Source organism: Trachypithecus francoisi, unplaced genomic scaffold (assembly GCF_009764315.1).
Source record: "Trachypithecus francoisi isolate TF-2019V2 unplaced genomic scaffold, Tfra_2.0 Lachesis_group6, whole genome shotgun sequence".
Classification (NCBI taxonomy): domain Eukaryota; kingdom Metazoa; phylum Chordata; class Mammalia; order Primates; family Cercopithecidae; genus Trachypithecus; species Trachypithecus francoisi.
The window spans coordinates 25,975,799-25,997,786 of NW_022681471.1; the positions used below are offsets into that span (position 1 = coordinate 25,975,799).

General features: G+C 39.8%; 1 protein-coding gene across 3 annotated transcripts in view; it reads right to left on the bottom strand.

The window, feature by feature from the left end:
• The window catches only part of SLC9A6 (solute carrier family 9 member A6), a 63,652-nt gene that overhangs the window by 34,867 nt on the left and 6,797 nt on the right, over positions 1 to 21,988 (bottom strand). For 2 of the 3 annotated variants that reach the window (XM_033201054.1, XM_033201055.1), the window contains exons 2-9: positions 19,356 to 19,559; positions 16,534 to 16,610; positions 16,159 to 16,235; positions 15,744 to 15,856; positions 12,187 to 12,292; positions 3,514 to 3,655; positions 720 to 825; positions 338 to 426 (exon numbers count right to left, since the gene is read on the bottom strand). In XM_033201054.1, the coding sequence (XP_033056945.1) occupies positions 338 to 426; positions 720 to 825; positions 3,514 to 3,655; positions 12,187 to 12,292; positions 15,744 to 15,856; positions 16,159 to 16,235; positions 16,534 to 16,610; positions 19,356 to 19,559 (914 nt within the window). The remainder of the gene's footprint in view (positions 1 to 337; positions 427 to 719; positions 826 to 3,513; positions 3,656 to 12,186; positions 12,293 to 15,743; positions 15,857 to 16,158; positions 16,236 to 16,533; positions 16,611 to 19,355; positions 19,560 to 21,988) is intronic. The other variant, XM_033201053.1, reaches the window with a different exon arrangement.

Consider the following 21,988-nt stretch of genomic DNA (forward strand, 5'->3'; position numbering starts at 1 on the left):
AGTTCGAGTAAAACCAGAGTGAGCTTCCAAAACATTCCCCTATAAAGCCATTAAATTGGGAAAACACTGAGAGAAAGGGAAGCTACTTCACTGGTTATTGAAGCCATGATAATAATAGTCTCTGGCTATTCTGCTGATCTATTTCCACTGTAAACGCTGTCACTCTTCAGTTTGCCAATCCCACCTACTTTTAGAGTCAAAGAAAGAGGAGCTGAAATGAGTAGATATCATCTTGAACAGATCAAAGACTTTTTTTTTTTTTTTTTTTTAGTAAAAAAGACTTCTGTTTTGCTGAAAGAAGGAAAAGTCTATTCACAAACTATAAAGTTCCTCTTACCTGTTTAGTTCTATGCTGAGACTCCGTGGACAAATTATTATATGTATAATGTGCTTGTGTGATGCCACAAAACAATACTGCAACCACACCTATAAAGACAACAAATTTCAAGTTCACATAAAAGGATGGTTCCCACCTTTTATACTGAGATTCTTTTTTCACAGTAGATTATAGGCTTTGTCTGGAAATTCTCATTTGTGACTTACTTTGTTAAGAGGAACCACTTCCACTGAAAATTTTTTTGATGTTCTAAAGCGACAACCTAAATCCCAACCACAATAAGTATGTTCAAATACTAATGGAGCTGATCCACTTGGAGCAAAATTGACTGGCAAAGTCACTCCTTTTAAGGGTTGACAATCAAAGGGAGCAAGTCACCTACCTGTGAAGCCCCATGCTTCAGCCAAGAGGAAGGTACTCCAGGACATCAAGAAGAACAGGCCTGTCTCCAACAACTGGAACTCCCGTAATTTGGTGAACTTTGTCACGTAAGACTGTTAAGGCTGGTAATGAGATCTTGTAACACAAAAGTGTGACTAGAAAAAATGACAGTTTAAGCAAGGCAACCATGAAAGAAGGTTCTCTAGCTTCTCTAACACAAAAATCCCAGAATAAGAGGTACCACCAGAGTGGGGAAACTTTTTAAATGAGCATCTCACTGAGGAGTCAGCTGCCTTCCCCTCAGTGAGGAAGCCTTACGGCTTAGCCACTCCAATTGTTTCACGGGTATCACATACCTTGCCAGAAACCATGCAGTAAAGGATAGACAGAGATGGGAATAACAGATCAGATCCATAACATGCCACCTTTATTAATCTGAGACCTAAAGCTAGACAGCTTCCATAATTATAGCAATTTACATTTATAAAAATACATAATTTCCAAGAGAGTTTGCACTAATTTGATCCTCTACCACCTCTGTGATATACAGCATTCATTCCATGATGAAGAAATTGAGGCACTTCACTCCTTTATACTAGTTGAACAACTATTTGTTAGCTGACGGTGGAAGGGCCTGTGCCAAGTTACAACCAATCTCAGGCTAGAATCTAGAGTCATTTCTACAATTAGGCACTACAACAAAATGATTAACAAGATATATTCTCTCCCCTCAAGGAACTTGTAATGGGAAAGAGATACCACCTGTCTTGGCATCACCTTTAGAACACTTTTTACTGCTGTTTTATGCCTCAGTTCACCCATAAAAAGCCATAAAAGAAGCCTCTTCCAGCCGGGCGCAGTGGCTCAAGCCTGTAATCCCAGCACTTTGGGAGGCCGAGACGGGTGGATCACGAGGTCAGGAGATCGAGACCATCCTGGCTAATACGGTGAAACCCCGTCTCTACTAAAAAATACAAAAAAGTAGCTGGGCAAGGTGGCGGGCGCCTGTAGTCCCAGCTACTTGGGAGGCTGAGGCAGGAGAATGGCGTAAACCCGGGGGGTGGAGCTTGCAGTGAGCTGAGATCTGGCCACTGCACTCCAGCCTGGGTGACAGAGCGAGACTCCGTCTCAAAAAAAAAAAAAAAAAAAAAGAAGCCTCTTCCAGCACAAGGCTGACGTATACCAACTAAGAGGTCCTTGACAAAGAATAAGATATCTGTTTTATACAGGTATCATAGAAGTTTTAGAGCTGGAAACTCTTTTTTTTTTTTTTTTTGATTCGGAGTCTCACACTGTTGCCCAGGCTGGAGTGCAGTGGCACGGTCTCGGCACGCTGCAAGCTCCACCTCCTGGATTCATGCCATTCTCCCGCCTCAGCCTCCCAAGTAGCTGGGACTACAGGCGCCCACCACCACGCCCAGCTAATTTTTTGTATTTTTAGTAGAGACAGGGTTTCACCGTGTTAGCCAGGATGGTCTCGATCTCCTGACCTTGTGATCCGCCTGCCTCGGCCTCCCAAAGTGCTGGGATTACAGGCGTGAGCCACGGTGCTCGGTCTAGAGCTGGAAACTCTTTAGACATCATCTAGTCCCACTCCTCTTTCCTACCATCCCCACCCTCCACTTTCCTACACTGAGATCCAAAGAGGTAAAGTGTCAAAGCTTCTAGCATGTTTGTGTCTGCCACTATACTGAAAGCAACAGGGAGGCAGGGGTCATGTTGTCTTCTTTAGCTTTGATTCACAGAGCACAGCACATGTAGCTGGTGATCAAGACATGCCTTCTGGCTTTTTGTTTTGGGTTGGGAGTTTAAAACATGTTTTTAGGCCAGGCACGGTGGCTCATGACTGTAACCCCAGTACTTTAGGAGGCCGAGGTGGGTGGATCACCTGACGTCAGGAATTTGAGACCAGCCTGGCCAACATGGTGAAACCCCATCTCCACTAAAAATACAAAAAAACTTGCTGGGTGTGGTGTTGCACACCTGTAATCCCAGCTACTTGGGAGGCTGAGGCGGGGGAACTGCTTGAACCTGGGAGGTGGAGGTTGCAGTGAGCCGAGATCTTGCCATTGCACTCCAGCCTGGGGGGAAGAGCAAGACTCTGTCTCAAATAAATAAATAAATAAACAAATAAATAATAAAATAAAATAAAATTTGTTTTTATAGATTCAGGATGCACAAGTGCAGTTTTATGACATGGATGTATTGCATGGTGGTGAAGTCCAGGATAAAATGGCCTTTGCATGAACACAGGAATAACTTGACTAGTGGTAGTACCAGGACTACAACTCAGGTCCTTGGAGCTGCCCGTCCAGGACTCTAGAGCACAAAGGTTAAAATCGGGAGAACTGAGATGAACTCTTACATATCCTAACCAGGGAACCACATTTTGTTCATTTGGCATCGCCGTTGTACATTTCCTATTTGTCCTATTAAAAAAGAGCAAAAGACTGCCAGGCTGACCAGCAACACAGAACACCCAGAGGCTCTTTGGAATATGTCTACCTTTATAGTTATTTAATCTACAACTATAAAATTCACCCTCAAAGAGATACCATCTCTAATTATACGCTTGCAGTGAAAGTTTTAGGGCACCAAACCCTACACAGAACAACACAGTTCTTTTATTTATTTATTGGCAAAGACTGTTGCTTAATGTTTTCAAACCAAGTACTTAGTTATAAGATTAATAATTCTAACACAGTTCTAATCATAGAACTAAGAAAAACAATGGAATACAGCATTCGACTACTGCATTATGTTAACAAGAAAAGATAAATATAACAAAAGGATATTAAAGCTGTCACCACTCCAGTAGCAGCACCCATCGCAAAAGATCCACTGAAGATTCCAAGGAAGATCCCAATAGACTTGAACATCGCTGTGACATCAAAGGTGTGACTGTTGTCTCCAGCTGGCTGGTATGCCACGATTGAGCTACAGAAGAGAGACTGCTTTTACTTCTGGAAGCAACTTTTACTTAAAAAAAAAAAAAAAAAAAAAACACATTATGTAGTATAGAGCTTGAAAGATGAAATTAGAGGGAGAAGAAAAAAAAATGTTTTGATTGGAATTGCCAAAATAAGGACAAAATTACCCAAAAATCCTGCAATGCATCTGGCTAGCAAGAAAACTTGGCTTTTCCTTAAATGTTAATTTCAGGAGGGTAGAACATTGTAAAATCCCCAATATGAAAATTGCACCAAGCTTTTTCCCCCTTCCCCAAGATACTGTGCAGTATTATTCTTTTGTGATTCTGTTTCAGAATTACTAGTACTGAGTGTCCAAAAGCCTTAACATACTAATGTGAACAAACTAATGAAAAATCCCACTTGTTTCCAGTAGAGGCATAAGAACATAAAGAACATTATTCAATACTCAACCCAGTCACATTTTGTTTTTCCTATGAGAAAAAAAGGTAACTGACAGACCCTTCCAACTTTCAGAATACCAGAATGGGCCAAATGCCTAATATCTATTCATTCACTGAAATGGACTATTATAGGAAAAAGCACTCGAAAGACCTCCCAAGGAATTAGAATCCACTCAACAGTACTTTCAGCATAACCAGCTGGATCTTCCACCTCAAGCTTCTGAAAGAAAGTCACTCTATACCAGGCCAAGACAGGCAATTATAGGAGATGCTCTCCATCTTGAACTCACAGTCCAAACCTGGTCTGAAAAAGCTTCTTTTATAACAGTTACCACCCCAGGAAATAGAAATGCCTGAGAAAATTGCTGTTGCCAGCAGGTCTCTGGCAACGGTGCTTACCGTTACTAAATCAGTTCTCATCTCAGTTAATTGAGACCAGCATTATAAAAAGTCCAGACTCAACAACATCATACAAATCACGTCAAAGAAAAGAAGGAAAAACACATTCCTAAAAATATAATGAATTCTCCCTGTGGTTGCTGCAATGTTTTTTTCTGATTCAAGGCTGAAAAATGTGTTTGCTATACCATGTACAAGTTCTTTTCGTATCTCCCAGGTTAAAAAAAAATCTAAGATCAAACTAAAATCTCCTAATTTGTACTTATTTTACTGAAATATAGCACTAATAATTTCTGATCATGGGATCCAGAAATTTCTGAGACTCACTCGAAATTGAAAATGTTAAACATTTACGTTTAAATGTGCAAAGTAACCACATCATTTTGGAAAAGATTTGATATCATTTTGATACATATGAAATGGCCTTTAACATCATGCTACCTTACCTACATATAAAGGGTCCTACTACCATGAACAAGACCTGATTCCATTATAACATGAAAATACAGTAGCTGGCTGGAGAAAAGAAAAAAATTGCTATACAACCTTCTTTTCCTTTGGTGGTATTTTTCAAAATGCTGTCTGGAACAAAGTATCTATGCCACGCCTCCTGAGGTTGCTTTCCCTGGATTAGTTCATGTAAATTCAAGATTCACACTAATCATTATTTCATTCTTTAATCATTAAAATGTGTAAGAGCACATGGGAAACATGATGGGCTGAGAGCAGATGACAGGCTTGGTCTTTCTTAGGCAGACACTGGCCTCTGGATTGAAATTTTAACTCATCTTTTCCATATCAATTGATATTTTATCTTGAGGCAGTAACATTTTTTGTGAATAGTTTTTTTTAAATCCTGAAAGTAATATAATGTACAGTTGAGGTGGAAAAATCTTCCCATCATTCCACTACCCTGATAGATCGATTTTATTTTCCTTCTGTACTCCTTTCCCCTCTGTGTTACATGCATGCTAATTCTTATTTAGCTGTAATCACAGTGAATGTGTGATTTTGAATTCTGCTTTTTTAACTGACAATGACATAAAAACATTCATAGTCTTGGCCGGACGCAGTGGCTCATGCCTGTAATCTCAGCACTTTGGGAGGCCAAGGTGGGCAGATCACCTGAGGTGGGGGTTCAAGACCAGCCTGACCAACAGGGAGAACCCCCGTCTCCACTAAAAATAAAAATACAAAATTAGCCGGGCGTGGTGGTGCATGCCTGTAATCCCAGCTACTTGGGAGGCTAAGGCAGGAGAATCGCTTGAACCCAGGAGGTGGAGGTTGCAGTGAGCTGAGATCACGCCACTGCACTCCAGCCTGGGCAGTAAGAACAAAATTCCATCTCAAAAAAAAAAAAAGTTCATAGTCTTTATAACTACAGTTAAGACTTCACAATGGTCCAAATGGATATAGTACAATTTATTCAACCATTTCCTCATTGTTAGACATTTAAAAGTTGCTTCTACTATTTTTGCTACTATAAATAACTGAAAGAACATCTTCTTGCTTTTTACATATTTTAGACTATTCCTTGCACTATATTTCTAAGAATAGACTATTACCATACCTATGGCTCATTTTACATGTTGCTCCACTGCCTTCCAAAAGATCAATACATTTTGGGAGGGAAATACGATAATATCTCCCAATTTTTTAAATGATCATACCCATTGACCTAGCAATTCTACTCCTAAAAAATTCCCTACAGAAATATTCACAGGGATTCACAAAGATTTACACATAAATATGCTCACTGCCATGCTAGTCATAATAATACAATATTAGAAAACACGAAATATTAATCAATCAGTAGGGGATTGGAGAGGTAAATTTGTAATGCATCCATCCAATGTGATAATAGAGGTATTAATATAGTATAATATCCAAGTAAAAAAGCTAGTTACAGAAAAGTATATACACTTACTATGCCTTTTTCTGTTTATAAAAATTATTAACACATTTATATGCATATTACTATCTTAATGGAAAAAGTCTGGATTAAAATCCTAATAGTGGTTATTTCTGAGCTGAAATTTCAGGAATTTTCTACTTTCTGAGTCAAACGCTTTGAATTTTCGCCACAAATATATTTTAACATTATCACAAATAGTGATAAAAGGTAATACCAATTTCAATACTAACAACAACATATGAGTGGTCTAGTTTTACTACACCAGGGTTTCTCAACCACAGCATTATTGATATTTGTGGCCAGATATTTATTTGTTGGCTGTGATGGAGGTGGGGTGAGGGGAATGCTGTCCTGTGCATTGAAAGCTTCTACCCACTAGGCCATGTCAATTGGAACCCCCTCCCATTGATGACAGCCAGAATGCCCCCAGACACTGTCAAATATCCCGTGTGTGTGTGTGGTGGTGGGGTGGAGGGTGGCAAATTGCCCCTGGTTAAGAATGACTGTACTATGTCATTACCAGTAGTAACTATTACCATTAACAATTCTGGCCGAGCACAGTGGCTCCTGCCTGTCATCCCAGCACTTTGGGAGGCCGAGGCGGGTGGATCACCTGAGGTCAGGAGTTCGGGACCATCCTGGCCAACACGGTGAAACCCCATCTCTACTAAAAATACAAAAATTAGCCAGGCATGGTGGTGTGCACCTGTAATCCCAGCTACTTGGGAGGCTAAGGCAGGAGAATCGCTTGAACCTGGGAGGCGGAGGTAGCAGTGAGCCAAGACCATGCCATTTTACTCCAGCCTGGGTGACAAGAGCAAAACTCTGTCTCAAAAAAAAAGTTATGTCCTGTTAATTGAATAGGCAGAAATAGCTACTGATCCTAGCATGTATCTTTGATAATCAGTGAAGTTAAACAGTTTATCACATTTGTTATCTCTCTGTACATCCTCTTTTATAAAAACATAAATGACTGTAAACAACATATTTTAAACTAATGTGAATTTAGGTTTCCAGGCTAATCACAGTTATCAATTCAGTGGAATACTATGCAACTTATAATTTATCTCTAACTACATATACTTTATTTACATAATATAACAATATACATATAGATCTACCTCATGCAGCCATGTATGAAGGAGTCAATTTCACTTCACCCTCACTGGATTAAAAGTATTACTAAAAAAATAAATAAATAAAAATAAAAGAACTGCTACTCCAATAGGTTAAAAACAAAACAAAAAACAGTGCTTCAGGAAGAAGAGCTAATGGATGCTATGCTTAATACCTCGGTGATGGGTTGACGTGTGCAGTAAACCACCATGGCACATATTTACCTATGTAACAAACCTGCACATCCTGCACATGTACCCTTGAACTTAAAAGTTGGAAAAAAAAATCAGACAGAAACAAAAACAACCTCCAACATAAATTTCAAGATGAGTTGCCTTAACCTGTTAACTGCCAAACAGAACTCCTTTTGGGTTCCCTCCCCTTGATGCAAAGCTGCTTACACAGAATACAGACAATCCTCAAACTAAGAAAATTCAACACAAAGTAGATTATCTGCATCTAACCCACTTCAAAACACATAAAAGGTAAATGAAGAATGATGAGCATCATACCACTGATCATTCCAGCTAGTAAACTACCACAGCAAGCACACAACTGCTTTCCCTTCAGCTTTTGGGCTGTAACTCATTTTTTCAACTCTATTAAGACAGAGCTAACAATTTATCTGTTATGCTCCTCTCTAGATACAGTCTTTCTCCACCAGAGTCCCACTGAGGTTGTAATGAGTTAACGTATTATCTCTTACAAATCTAAAATGGCACTAACTCACTATCATCCTTAGGTGAAATGAGAAAAGACTCACTCAAATCGTTTCCCGTAAGGCTTCATTCTCTCACAGAAAACCCTGTTTGAGAAAGGCTGCAAGAGAAGGAGAAGTATGGCCCTTTGTGAGAAATGCTATGGGAAGGGCTCGCTCTCTCTCTTTTTTTTTTTTTTTTTGAGACAGTCTTGCTCCGTTGCTCAGGCTGGAGGGCAGTGCCGCGATTTCAGCTCACTGCAACCTCCGTCTCCTGGGTTCAAGAAATTCTCCTGCCTCAGCCTCCCAGGTAGCTGGGATTATAGGCATGTGCCACCATGCCCGACTAATTTTTGTACTTTTAGTAGAGACAGGGTTTTGCCATGTTGGCCAGGCTGGTCTCGAACTCCTGACCTCAGGTGATCTCCCCCACCTCGGTCTCCCAAAGTGCTGAGATTACAGGTGTGAGCCACTGTACCCAGCTGGCTCTCTCTTTTTAGCATTTATTCTTCACCAACATTGGTATGTACACCCCCAAGCTTAAAATCTTTCGATGACGTTTTGCCCCCTTTCACACTAATCAACTATTCCTGACGTTGCAGGAAATAGGTTATTTATAACCCCAAACTCAAAATCTTTCAATGAGGGTTTTTATCTTTTCCGCTAACACTAATCAACTGTTCCTAAAAATGCAGGAAATAGGTTATTTTATTAACAGGAAAAAACTAAGGCACAGGGCACATCATTTAAAGATAAGACCAGAACAGAGATTTTCTAACTCTTAATCCATTAGGCCATTAGGGCAATGACAAGACAACAGTTACTAGTAAAATGATTGAACAGTGGAATAGTTGTCTAGGATAGGGAATCGATGCTAAAAGTGACTGCCTGTACCTACTCTCTTCACTTTTTACTGCTGGTAATCGCTCATGTACCTACGTACTGGAAGCTTCAACAATCTTTGTTGCTCCATTTTTTATAACATTTTCTTATAACCACACTATCCATTTCTCCCTTACTTCAAATAATGTAAAACTCTTATTCTGCACCTATCATCACTGAAGGTGCTAAAGTTCAGTATCAATATGAGTTACAGCCTTTAGGTTTTATTTCTCAAGTTAAATTTACATTAGTTGCAGACAGCTGCAAAAAAATCTGGCAATAAATATGGGGGGGAGGGGGTAATATTTACATATACTGCATTCACAAAAAAGGATATGGCCTTTTGTATATCTTCATACACAGCATTTAAGGGATTAATGTTACATCTCAGAAATATAATTTCCAACTTTGCAGAAGACAATCAGGCTATGCAAAACAGAGCCAGTGATGTTTTACTCTTTCATAACTAACAAAGTGGAAATTAAGGAGAGAAATAAAAATAAAGAGAAAATGTGAAGGGCTCTTACTTCTCTCTCACAGAAAGTTCTGGTATGAAGTAAAGGCAACTGCCTATAGAGTTGGATATTTGCCTAATAAGAGTAGGTAGGCAGGGGCCAGGCATGGTGGCTCATGCCTGTAATCCCAGCACTTGGGGAGGCCGAGGCAGGTGGATCACCTGAGGTCAGGAGTTCGAAACCAGCCTGGTCAACACGGTGAAACCCTGTCTCTACTAAATATACAAAAATTAGCCAGGTGTGGTGGTGCATGCCTGTAGTCCCAGCTACTCAGGAGGCTGAGGCAGGAGAATTGCTTGAACCTGGGAGGTGGAGGTTGCAGTGAGCCAATATTGTGCCACTGCACTCCAGACTGGGTGACAGAGCAAAGCTCCATCTCAAAAAAAAAAAAAAGGGTAGGGAGGCAGGATTGAATTCCTCAGAGGTTCAGACTCATTCTTCAACCTGCAAACACCTTATAGTAACATATATAATATTTTCTATAATTAGATAAAAAATATTGCTCAGTCAAAATTGTCTGCAATTAAATTGTTATAAGTAATATATAATTACATATCTGTAATATATATAATATTTCTAGAGATTAAAATGCTTTGAAGTGATTATGTCAAATAAGAGAAACAAAATTAAGCTACAATGAGGTGTTTCTCAATTATCAAGTTAGCAAAAATATAAAAGCTTGACAAATATTCTGCTGGCAAAACTGTGAGGAAACAGACCAGTAATTTAATGGTGAAAGTGCAAAGTGCTACAATTCCTTTGATGAGCAACTTAATAATGTCGAACAAGGCCGGGCGCGGTGGCTCAAGCCTGTAATCCCAGCACTTTGGGAGGCTGAGACGGGCGGATCACGAGGTCAGGAGATCGAGACCATCCTGGCTAACACGGTGAAACCCTGTCTCTACTAAAAATACAAAAACTAGCTGGGCGAGGTGGCGGGCGCCTGTAGTCCCAGCTACTCGGGAGGCTGAGGCAGGAGAATGGCGTAAACCCGGGAGGCGGAGCTTGCAGTGAGCTGAGATCTGGCCACTGCACTCCAGTCCGGGCGACAGAGCGAGACTCCGCCTCAAAAAAAAAAAAAAAATAATAATAATAATAATAATGTCGAACAAAATTACAAATGGCTTTTACCCTTTATCCTACCTATCAATCTCACTTTGGGGCATTCAGCCTACCAATATACCTATGCATGTATAAAACAAGGTTAAGTTCAAGGTTAATCACTGCAGCACCGTTTGGGACAGCAAAGGATTAAAAACCCTTCAAATGTGCTGCAATAGGAAACTGAGCAAATAAACAATAATGCAGTTCACACACAGAATACTATATAGCTGCAAAGAATGAGAATACTCACTCTTCTGATATGCAAAGTTCTCCAGAAGATAGACAGTATGTGACTTTAAAAATAAGAAATGAGAGGTAAACGAGACTATTTATTCACAGTTGTGCCTGCATTTGAATAAAGAAATACTAAGATAGGTAAGACACTAATAAAAATGGTTATCTAGGCCGGGCGTGGTGGCTCACACCTGTAATCTCAGCACTTTGGGAGGCTGAGGCGGGCAGATCATCTGAGGTCGGGAGTTCAAGACCAGACTGGCCAACGTGGTGAAACCCTGTCTCTACTAAAAATACAAAAATTAGCTGGGCGTGGTGGCAGGAGCCTGTAATCCCAGCTACTCAGGAGGCTGAGGCAGAAGAATCACTTGAACCCCGGAGGCAGAGGTTGCAGCAAGCCGAGACCGTGCCATTTCACTCCAGCCTGGGGAACAAGAGCAAGACTTCACCTCAAAAAAAAAAAAGTAGGGGGACAGGTGGATGAGGACAGATGTAAGAGTATAAATTTTCTGTGTGTAACTTTTTACATGGTTTTGATTTATGAGCCACGTGAATATATTATGTATTCAGAAAAAATTAAGGCCGGGCACACAGTGGCTCACGCCTGTAATCCCAGCACTTTGGGAGATCGAGGTAGGTGGATCACCTTAGGTCAGGAGAAGACCAGCCTGAGCAACATGGTGAAACCCCATCTCTACTAAAAATACAAAAATTAGCCGGGCATGGTGGCGGGTGCCTGTAATCCCAGCTACTCAGGAGGCTGAGGCAGGAGAATCACTTGAACCTGGGAGGCAGAGGTTGCACTGAGCCCAGATCACGCCACTGCACTCCAGCCTGTGTGACAGAGTGAGACTCTTATTTCCAAAAAAAAAAGAAAAAGAAAAGAAAATATTAAATCTAATTTAAAAAATAAAATGCTCATGTTGTAATGTTAAAACCGAATATAAAATTATATAGACACTACAATCACAACTATGTAACAATATCATACATAGAAAAGGGAAATGTTCTAGAATGTTTACAGTAATTGTCTTTAGGTGGTGGCAGTACATATTTTTTTCTTCCCTGTATTTTCCAATTTATCTATAAAATATGGATTTCTTCAAGAGGGAAAAAAATGCCTCATTCTTCCAAATGTTTCCATTCATAATGTACTTTATTCAATACATGACTTTCAGTTCCTAGTACCCTCACACTTAATATTCAGAATATAATAAGAAAACAAACACTTACGAGGACAGCACTATGGCAACAGCATCATTGAGGACACTTTCACCAAAAAGAAGTGCATAGAGTTCAACATCAACTTGAAGCTCGTGGAATATAGCAAGAACAGTCACTAGCAAGTAAAAAGAGTCAGAGGAATACTTAGACATTACAAGTATAACATATTCTCCTCAGTAGATGACTATAAGAGTTATTTAGAAATTCGTTTCTTCCTCCTAGAATTCAATCGTAATAAACATTCTCTTACCATATTAAAGATCCTGTAATTTTATGTAAATACTTTTCTTTCTAATTGTGTACCTGCACAAACTTCTCCTCTCTCTCTTAAAAATGGCTGAAAGTAAACTTGAAGAACTGAGCTGACCTACATTCTTCATGCAGATGTTAATAATCATGTCTTGTACATTTCTTTCCCACCTTCCTCGATCTTACAAATATATATTCAGAATTTCTTATAGACCATGTAGTCATTAATCTTTAATGAAGAAGAAGATTATGAAAAGAATCTAATGTTGCAACCTGTGTTTCTTTGGGCCTTACAACTCATTTGTACTTGACTTACAAATTGCAAGCACAAAGGTTTAGCAAAGACAGTAGGAAATGAAAACATAGGTTTAGTTTTTGGTTGGGGTAAAATTTATGACCAGAATTACAGCTGCTGTATTTGTCTTAATAAGAAGCCAACTATGAGGATACTCCAGCTTAAGAAGAAAAGCAAGAAATCCTCCTTTTAGGAAAGCAATTATGTGAGAAATCTCAGAAAATCAGATGAGATTGAAGTTATAACTTTAATTACTAAGTCACATAGCTCAGTTACTAAAGAAACCCAAGCGGACATGAAAGATTAATATAACCAGAGGTGAGCGAGCCTTTTTTTGCCGTTTTTTTTTTTTTTGAGACAGAGTCTTGCTCTGTTGCCCAGCCTGGAGTGCAGTGGCACAATCTCGGCTCACTGCAACCTCCGCCTCCCAGGTTCACGCCATTCTCCTGCCTCAGCCTCCCGAGTAGCTGGGACTACAGGTGCCCGCCACAACGCCTGGCTAATTTTTTGTATTTTTAGTAGAGACAGGGTTTCACCGTGTTAGTCAGGATGGTCTCGATCTCCTGACCTCGTGATCCACCTGTCTCAGCCTCCCAAAGTGCTGGGATTATAGGCGTGAGCCACCGCGCCCGGCCGAGAGAGCTTTTTCAAATGTCAATCATAAAAAAAAGAAACCTGCATTTTATTTATTTAATTTTTTTTAAGAGACAGGGTCTTGCTTTGTCACTCAGGCTGGAGTGCGGTGGCACAATCACAGTTCACTGCTGCCTCAAACCCCTAGGTTCAAGTGATCCTCCTGACTCAGCCTCCTGAGTCACTGGGATTAAAAGACATGAGCCACCATGTCCAGTACATTTTAAAAGTTCTAGTTTCTACTACAAAGCATTGCAGCTGGAATATACTGATACCAAAGCTCACTAAGAGAAGGGAGAAGGAGAGTAGAGCAATAGTGCAGAATTTCTTAAAGAAACCCATACCTCACCCACCTAAGAGCAAGTTAACTATGGCAAAATAATAGAAATGGGGCAAGTGCCTACATAATTCAGAAAAAAATAACAGTTCAACTTTATATAAGCAAAAGATATTTGCTAGGGCTATTCAGACAATAGTCCTACCAAACAAAACCAGAAAGTTGAAATAATGTAGCCAAGCCAATGGACTCAGATTCCTCATAGGATTTGAAAAGTTGAGAAAGCTTGCTTATAATGAAAGGACACAGAAACCAGAGACCACTGGCTCCTTGCAAAAACCATCCTACCTTCATGTTGATAATGGGAGTAGCTACAAACAATGAGAGGACAGGCTTGGTGGTCTTTAAGGAAGCAATTTAATTTCCAGTTTTAAAAATGCTAAACATGGCCGGGCGCGGTGGCTCAAGCCTGTAATCCCAGCACTTTGGGAGGCCGAGACGGGCGGATCACGAGGTCAGGAGATCGAGACCATCCTGGCTAACATGGTGAAACCCCGTCTCTACTAAAAATTCAAAAAAAACTAGCCGGGCGAAGTGGCGGGTGCCTGTAGTCCCAGCTACTCGGGAGGCTGAGGCAGGAGAATGGCGTAAACCCGGGAGGCGGAACTTGCAGTGAGCTGAGATCCGGCCACTGCACTCCAGTCCGGGCGACAGAGCAAGACTCCGTCTCAAAAAATAAATAAAATAAATAAAAAATAAATAAAATAAAATAAAAATGCTAAACTACACAAATTCTCTAAAATGGCCCTCTAACTAATCTTTTTTTTTTTTTTTTGGAGACAGGTTCTTGCTCTTGTCGCCCAGGCAGAGTGAGACTGCAGCCTCATTGCAGCTCACTGCAGCCTCAAACTCCTAGGCTCAAGTGGTCCTCCCACCTCAGCCTCCCAACTAGCTAGGACTACAGGCATGCACTCCCATGCTCAGCTATTTTTTTTTTCTTTTTTTTTGTAGAGACAGGGTGTCACTGTGTTGCCTAGGCTGGTCTCGAACTCATAGTCTCAAGTGATCCTACTGCCTTGGCCTCCCAAAGCACTGGCATGTATACGCACGAGCCACTATGCCCAGCCAAAATATCTCTCATAGAGTATGGAACACATTTTTCTCCCCAAAAAGCCCTGTGTTATCAGAGTCAACACAGGAATTCAGAGATAACCTTAGGATTCTACCTTTAATTGTGCTGGATGACAATTAAAGATGATTAACTTACAAAGTTAAAAAGCAAAACAAAATGAACTTCAACGAGTCTTAATGCATGCTAAAAGAAAACTTCCATCCTTAGTTCAAAAACATCAGTCTATGTTCCTACCCCAACCTTTCCATTCTGTATCTTCTCCAAATTCCTAATTTGAATGTAGCTGTTAAGTTTACCAATACTCTATCAGGAAAACTAAAACCTAACTCAGTACAATTAAAATCATTCTGGAACACAACTTTTAGAAGATCTGACACTAAAAGTACAGGGGAACAAGTTGTGTTAATATTAAACAAATAATCATAAAGCCAATTTTATAAAAACAATTCTTTAATGTATATTAAAGTCCTCCAATGACTCCAAATCAAACCTGTATTAGCACAACTGCCTTCTAACAATCATTTTTAAATATTTTTTCTTACTGTTAAATGCATACAGCTGAATAGAAACAGAAAGATTTTTAGGGAACTGGTTTTCTAAAAGCTTGAAAGGAAAGATATAATTACTACCCATTTAAACTAATCTATAATCTAGTTCATCTTCTTCTATACCCAATCACTAGGGATAAAGACCAACATGAATTTCTGAAGAAAGTACCTTACAGTCCTTGTTGAAACAGCATCAACTTGTGGACCAGTAATAGGTAAATGTAATAAAAACAAAAAAAGTAAAAGGAAAACAAATTTGTGCTGAAGCCAAAAGGAATTGTGAATTTTGTTTTTTCCTCCACAATTAGAAAGTATAGTACTAAGGAAGTACCTAATCATGAATTCTACACCTCAAAGAAAGAAAAACCCACATGTGTTTGACTGCAAAACAATGTACCTCAAGTATGTAAACTCCACTCATACAAAACATACCTGGATCAGTTGCTGATACAATGGCACCAAACAGTAGGCAATCTGTAAAGTAAAAATCTCCTGCAAGTTGTCCCGTTACCTTCATCAGCGTTACACAGCCATACATTATTGACCTGTTCAATAAACACAGTCCTACTTTAGAAAAAAATATCAACTGTTAAAAAAAATTAGGATAAAGTAAGAATAAGAAGATGGGTTTACTATAGTAATTTGTGACTAATCCCAAATTTAATTCATGTCATTGAAATATGGTAATACTTTGGTCTTAAGGAAAATTCAAACAACTTATTACCTATGGGAATACTGCAAAAGTCTTTAGACTCAGTCAGGAATATAACACTGCATAAATCAAAAATATATGATTTTAAAATTATAATTTGAAGGCTACAAAGTATTGTAAGCTTCAAATACTTACCCAATAACGAAACAAGAAATTGCTGTTCCAAGAAAAGCGTATGCTAGGATAGACCCGAGATTTCGAAAAAAATGTCTCTGACAAAAAAAAAAAAAAAGTTACACTGTTAGAATACTTACCAGTTATTTGAAAAAGAAAAGGTTTTCTATGCTACGCTAATAGTAAATGCATTATTCACTAGGATTAAATGCATTATTCACTAGGATAAATAAGAGAAAGCATTCTTGTACAGGTATAAATTTTAACATCTAAAAAGGGTATGGAGAGGAGAAAGGAGGGAATCTGGAAAGAACAGCCCATTTCTGAAGTGTCAAATATTACAAAGCCCACGGAGTTTCAGATTATTCAAAGTATATGAAAGACAAAAGGACTTACCCTTTTCAGGCTATAACCTGCATAAAATATGATAGGAGGAAGTAATATGTTGAAAAATACTTCTGGATCAAAGTAACCTGTTAAAATAAAGAGTTCTTTTAGATCAATTCCCTAGAAGACCTCATATTCCATTATCAAATAATCAAAAGAAAAAATACTAAATGTTAAACTAGTCAAAGGCAAGAACATTACTGTGTTAACTTTAAAAGATTTCATATAGGATAGCTTCTGTTCTACTTCTCAACCAAACGACCAGGAGATAGCATTGGAACAATCAGTTAAGGCCTATCTGTGGAAGGTGTATTAAAATACTATGTGATTAAAAAATGTTTCAGGAGGCTGAGGCAGGAGGCTGGGAGGCAGAGGCTATAGTGAGCTGAGATTGCACCACCGCACTCCAGCCTGGGTGACAGAACAAGACTCCAGCTAAAAAACAAACAAAAAGTTAAAAATAGGGCCAGGTGCAGTGGCTCACACCTGTAATCCCAGCACTTTGGGAGGCCGAGGTGGGTGGATTACCTGAAGTCAGGAGTTCAAGACCAGCCTAGCCAACATGGTGAAACCCCATCTCTACTAAAAATACAAAAATTAGCTGGGTGTAGTGGCATGTGCCTGTAATCCCAGCTACTCAGGAGGCTGAGGCAGGAGAATCACTTGAACTCGGGAGGCAGAGATTGCAGTGAGCCAAGATTGTGCCAGTGCACTCCAGCCTGGGCAAAAGAGTGAGACTTTGTCTCAAAAAATAAATAAATAAATAAATAAATAAATAAATAAATAAGAGAAAGCATGAACATTATTTTTGCTTTAAATAAAAGAAACCTGGCTGGGTGCAGTGGCCCACGCCTGTAATCCCAGCACTTTGGGAGGCCGAGGCAGGTGGATCACTTGAGGTCAGGAGTTTGAGACCTGCCTGACCGACACGGCAAAACCCCATCTCTATTAAAAATATAAAATTAGCCAGGTATGACGGTGCATGCCTGTAATCCCCGCTACTCGGGAGGCTGAGACAGGAGAAACGCTTGAACCTGGGAGGCAGAGGAGTCGCAATCGCGCCACTGCACTCCAGCTCGGGCAACAAGAGCGAAACTCCGTTCCAAAAATAAATGAATGAATGAATGAAACCCCAAACTGGTAATATAAAACTTAAGAGTACAGTATTATTGTTGGCAAAAAGAAACAGATTTCTTACATAGATAACATCTCTAAAGGTGTATAATATTGTAGTAAAAAGTTTCTGTACGGCTCAGATTTCTACTTCCGATAGTCCACTCATTGTAAGACCTAGTCACCATAAAAATGTAAATGCCCCCCTCTGTTCATAAGGCTGCAGCAGAATGTGACATGAACACAAAGCAGCTACACACAAACCATGCTAAAACTTCATTTACTAAAACTTTTAAGGAATTGGAATTTTCCACAGGTGGAAAGAACTCTTGCTGCAAGGTAAACCTCAAGTTCATATGAAATTTTAAAAGCATTAAATATGGTCAGAAACACAACCAAGTAGCTATAAAAGTCAAGTCCAGCCTGTACTCCTAGCACTTTGGGAGGCTGAGGTGGGTGGTTCGCCTGAGCCCAGGAGTTTGAGATGAGCCTAGACAACATGGTGAAACCCCAGCTCTACTAAAAATACAAAAAATTAGTTGGGTATGGTGAAACGCGTTTGTAGTCTGAGTTACTAAGGAGGCTGAGGTTGGAGAGTCGCCTGAGCCTGGGAGGCAGGGGTTGCAGAGAGCTGAGATCGTGCCACTACACTCCAGCCTGGGTGACAGAGTAAAACCCTGTGTCAAAAAAAAAAAAAAAAAAAGTCATCCTGCCAGTGTAGCAGACAGAAGTGAAGGCAAACAGCAAAGGGCAGGAGAAAACAAAGAGATATCAGCAAAGTGGCACTGAGAAATATCACGATAAACCTATGAGGGAGACAGGAGAAAGCAGCTCCAGGGAAGGCTGGGAGCCAGTACAACTGCAAGCCAAACTCTAACATAAAGCTTTATGCACAGCGTGGTACAATAACTCAGACTCACACTTAGGGCCCCCTGAAGTTGTGTCAGATTGTGAATCAAAGAAAGATTAAATTGTGATCAGTATAGAATAAAAGCAAGGCAAGAAAGAACTGAAAGAAATATTAATAGAATATTTTAGGTATTATCAAATAAAGCCAATGTGCTGAAGTACTATAAAACTATAAGGATCGGCTGGGCACAGTGGCTCACGCCTGTAATCCCAGCACTTTGGGAGGCCGAGGTGGGGGAATCACTTGAGGTCAGGAGTTGGAGACCAGCCTGGCCAACATGGTAGAACCCCGTCTCTACTAAAAAATACAAAAATTAGCTGGGCGTGGTGGTAGGCGCCTGTCATCCCAGCTACTTGGGAGGCTGAGGCAGGAGAAGTGCTTGAACCCAGGAGGCGGACGCTGCAGTGAGCCACACCACTGCACTCTAGCCTGGGCGACAGAGTGAGACTCCATCTCAGAAAAAATAAAACAAATAAATAAAAAGAAAAAGAAAACTATAAGGACCATCTGCAAATGGAAAGAAATGCTTATAAATTCTGCTTAACTCAATCCCAGTCTCCGTTTATCACAACAAGCTGTAAACAACCCAGAGTGAAACAAAAAGAGTTATACTACTTAGCCTCAATCAGAAAATGAGTTGTACAGGCATATCCATTTCCTTACATTATTACATTTGTTAATTCAGGTTTTACTCCATTTAAAAAGACTCATTATTTTAAATATCATTAAAAATCCATTACTTATTTTCTCCTGAATCATTTTGCTGCTAGTTAGAGACAAAAAAGATTCAAACATTTCCTTTAAGGACTTACCTTTCTAAGCATTTCATTATCTTGAACATTATTGAGTTCATGTGAACTAATCTCTCCTTTCAGCGTATACTCATAAAATTTTCCACTAACATTTACCAGTAAGGTAGTTGGACTTGACTGCACTTCACAGCTCAGGGTCACATTATTTACATCACTTGGAACGTGAATGCCATACCGAAGCACAAGGCCCACCAAAAGACCTGGAAAAAAGAACAACATAAGCTCTTCTTGCCAACAGAGACCATTTCTTTTGTACCCCACGCATAACTATGAATAAGAGAAAATCTCTTATGGTAGTTCCCTGTAGGTGAGAACTGATTTTTAGATGGAAAGCAGTTACGTTTTAAAGTATTACTAAATTCATACAACAAATAGCCCAGTCTTCATATAATCCAGTGAAACAGGAGAGAAAAACATTCCCTAGGACAGCAGCACAGATCGCTGTATTTCTAGATCAATATCTAAACAAGTAATGAGGAAGGTAACAAAAGGAGAAAATATCTTCACATCATCTGTAGACAGAATATACTCCAATGTGTCCCAACTCGACAGTGCAATCATGTTAGAAATGTGTTTTCTGGCCAGGCGCGGTGGCTCATGCCTGTAATCTTAGCACTTTGGGAGGCCGAGATGGGCGGATTGCCTGAGAGCTCAGGGGTTCGAGACCAGCCTGGGAAACATGGTGAAACCCCAACTCTACTAAAACACAAAAAATCTGCCGGGCGTGGTGGCGGGTACCTGTAATCCCAGCTACTCAGGAGGCTGAGGTGTGAGAATTGCTTGCACCCAGGAGGCAGAAGTTGTAGTGAGCCGAGATCATGCTACTTCATTATAGCCTGGGCAACAAAGCAACCCTCTGTCTCAAAAAAATAAAAAATAAAAAATAAAAAATACATAAAACAGAAAAAGAAAAAGAAATGTGTTTTTCACCTCCATCCATCAATTTATAAGACTTAGACAATGCATTTCGTAAATTTATTCCCAAAGCACATGGTTGGCCAAATAATGCACATTTAACAAATTGAAAACTCAATAATATTTGTAGGTTGACTGAGTTCTTCTACTTCTAAAAGATCAGATTTTAATTTTAAATTATCTGCTTCAAAATCAAAACATGGAATAGAAGTCCTGAATCTGGCACTATGACATCAACAGATTGCTAAGATTATACCTGGATCATCCTATTGACATTCAAATATGCACAATGTTCTAGGTACTATAAAACTAATTTTTTTTTTTTTTCTGAGATGGAATCTTGCTCTGTTGCCCAGGCTGGAGTACAGTGGCATGATCTCAGCTCACTGCAACCTCCACCTCCTGGGTCCAATCAATTCTCCTGCCTCAGCCTCCCGAGTAGCTGGGATTATAGGCGCACACCACCACGCCTGGCTAATTTTTGTATTTTTAGTAGAGATGGGGTTTCACCATGTTGGCCAGGCTGGTCTCAAACTCCTGACCTTGTAATCCATCCACCTCGGCCTCCCAAACTGCTGGGATTACAGGCGTGAGCCACCATGCCCAGCCCTATAAAACCACATTGATCGACTGTAATTGTTTAATAATGGCTTTACCGATATCTAATTCAAACACCAAAAGTTTATCCTTTTAAACTGTACAATTCAGTGGTCTTTAGTATATTCACGAAATTGGATATCAATCACCACTATCTAATTCTAGAACATTTTCATCCCTCCAAAAAGAACCTCACACCTACTAGCAGTCACTCTCCATTCCCCCATGCCCGAATCCAAGGTCCCTGCAACCAGTCATCTACTTTCTTTCTTTATGGACCTGCCTTTTCTAGACATTTCATATAAATGAACTCCTACAATATATGGCCTTTTGTGTCTGACTTCTCTCACTCAGCATAATATTTTCAAGGTTTATCTATGTTGTAGCATGGATCAGAACCTCATTTACTTTTATGGCCAAATGATATTTCATTGTATGGACATACCTCAACTATAAATAAAACCTAAACTTCTGGAACTTTCCTTAACTCCAAGATGCATAGTATACCACTACTAGCTGCATTTTACCTTCCTATTGCCTTTCATTCGGACTAGCCAGCCATTCTTTTAATATATGAATGAGTGTATTATGCTAGGTAGGCCTCCAGGGTTCAGAGATGAAAACAAGGTCCCTCCTTCAAGGAAAACTCGGACAATCATAATGCAATATATATATATATATACACATACACACACACATGTACACACACACACACACACACACACACACAAGGTATTATAAAAACAGAAAAGAGACAACTACCCAAGCCTGGGGGAGTAAGACATTAGGGAAGTCTTTCCGGAGATGTCACCTGGGCAGGTAACAAACTAGAAGAAATGGGTATATTCCAAGTAGGGGAATAGTAGTACATATCCAGTCAAGGATGGAGAGAACACAGCCCGTCTAGTGAATCAAGGAGTTCAGTATGGCGGCTTATAAAGTGACAAGAGTTGAGGTTTGAAAGATTGGCAGGAGTTGAATCATAAAAGATCTTATCTGTTGGGGAAGGGAATTTGAAGTTTATCCCAAAAGTAAAATGAAGTCATAGAAAGCAGAGGCTTGATATCAGATTTCTACTTTAGAAAGACTGGCCTAGACTAGAGAGGGTCTAAAAGGC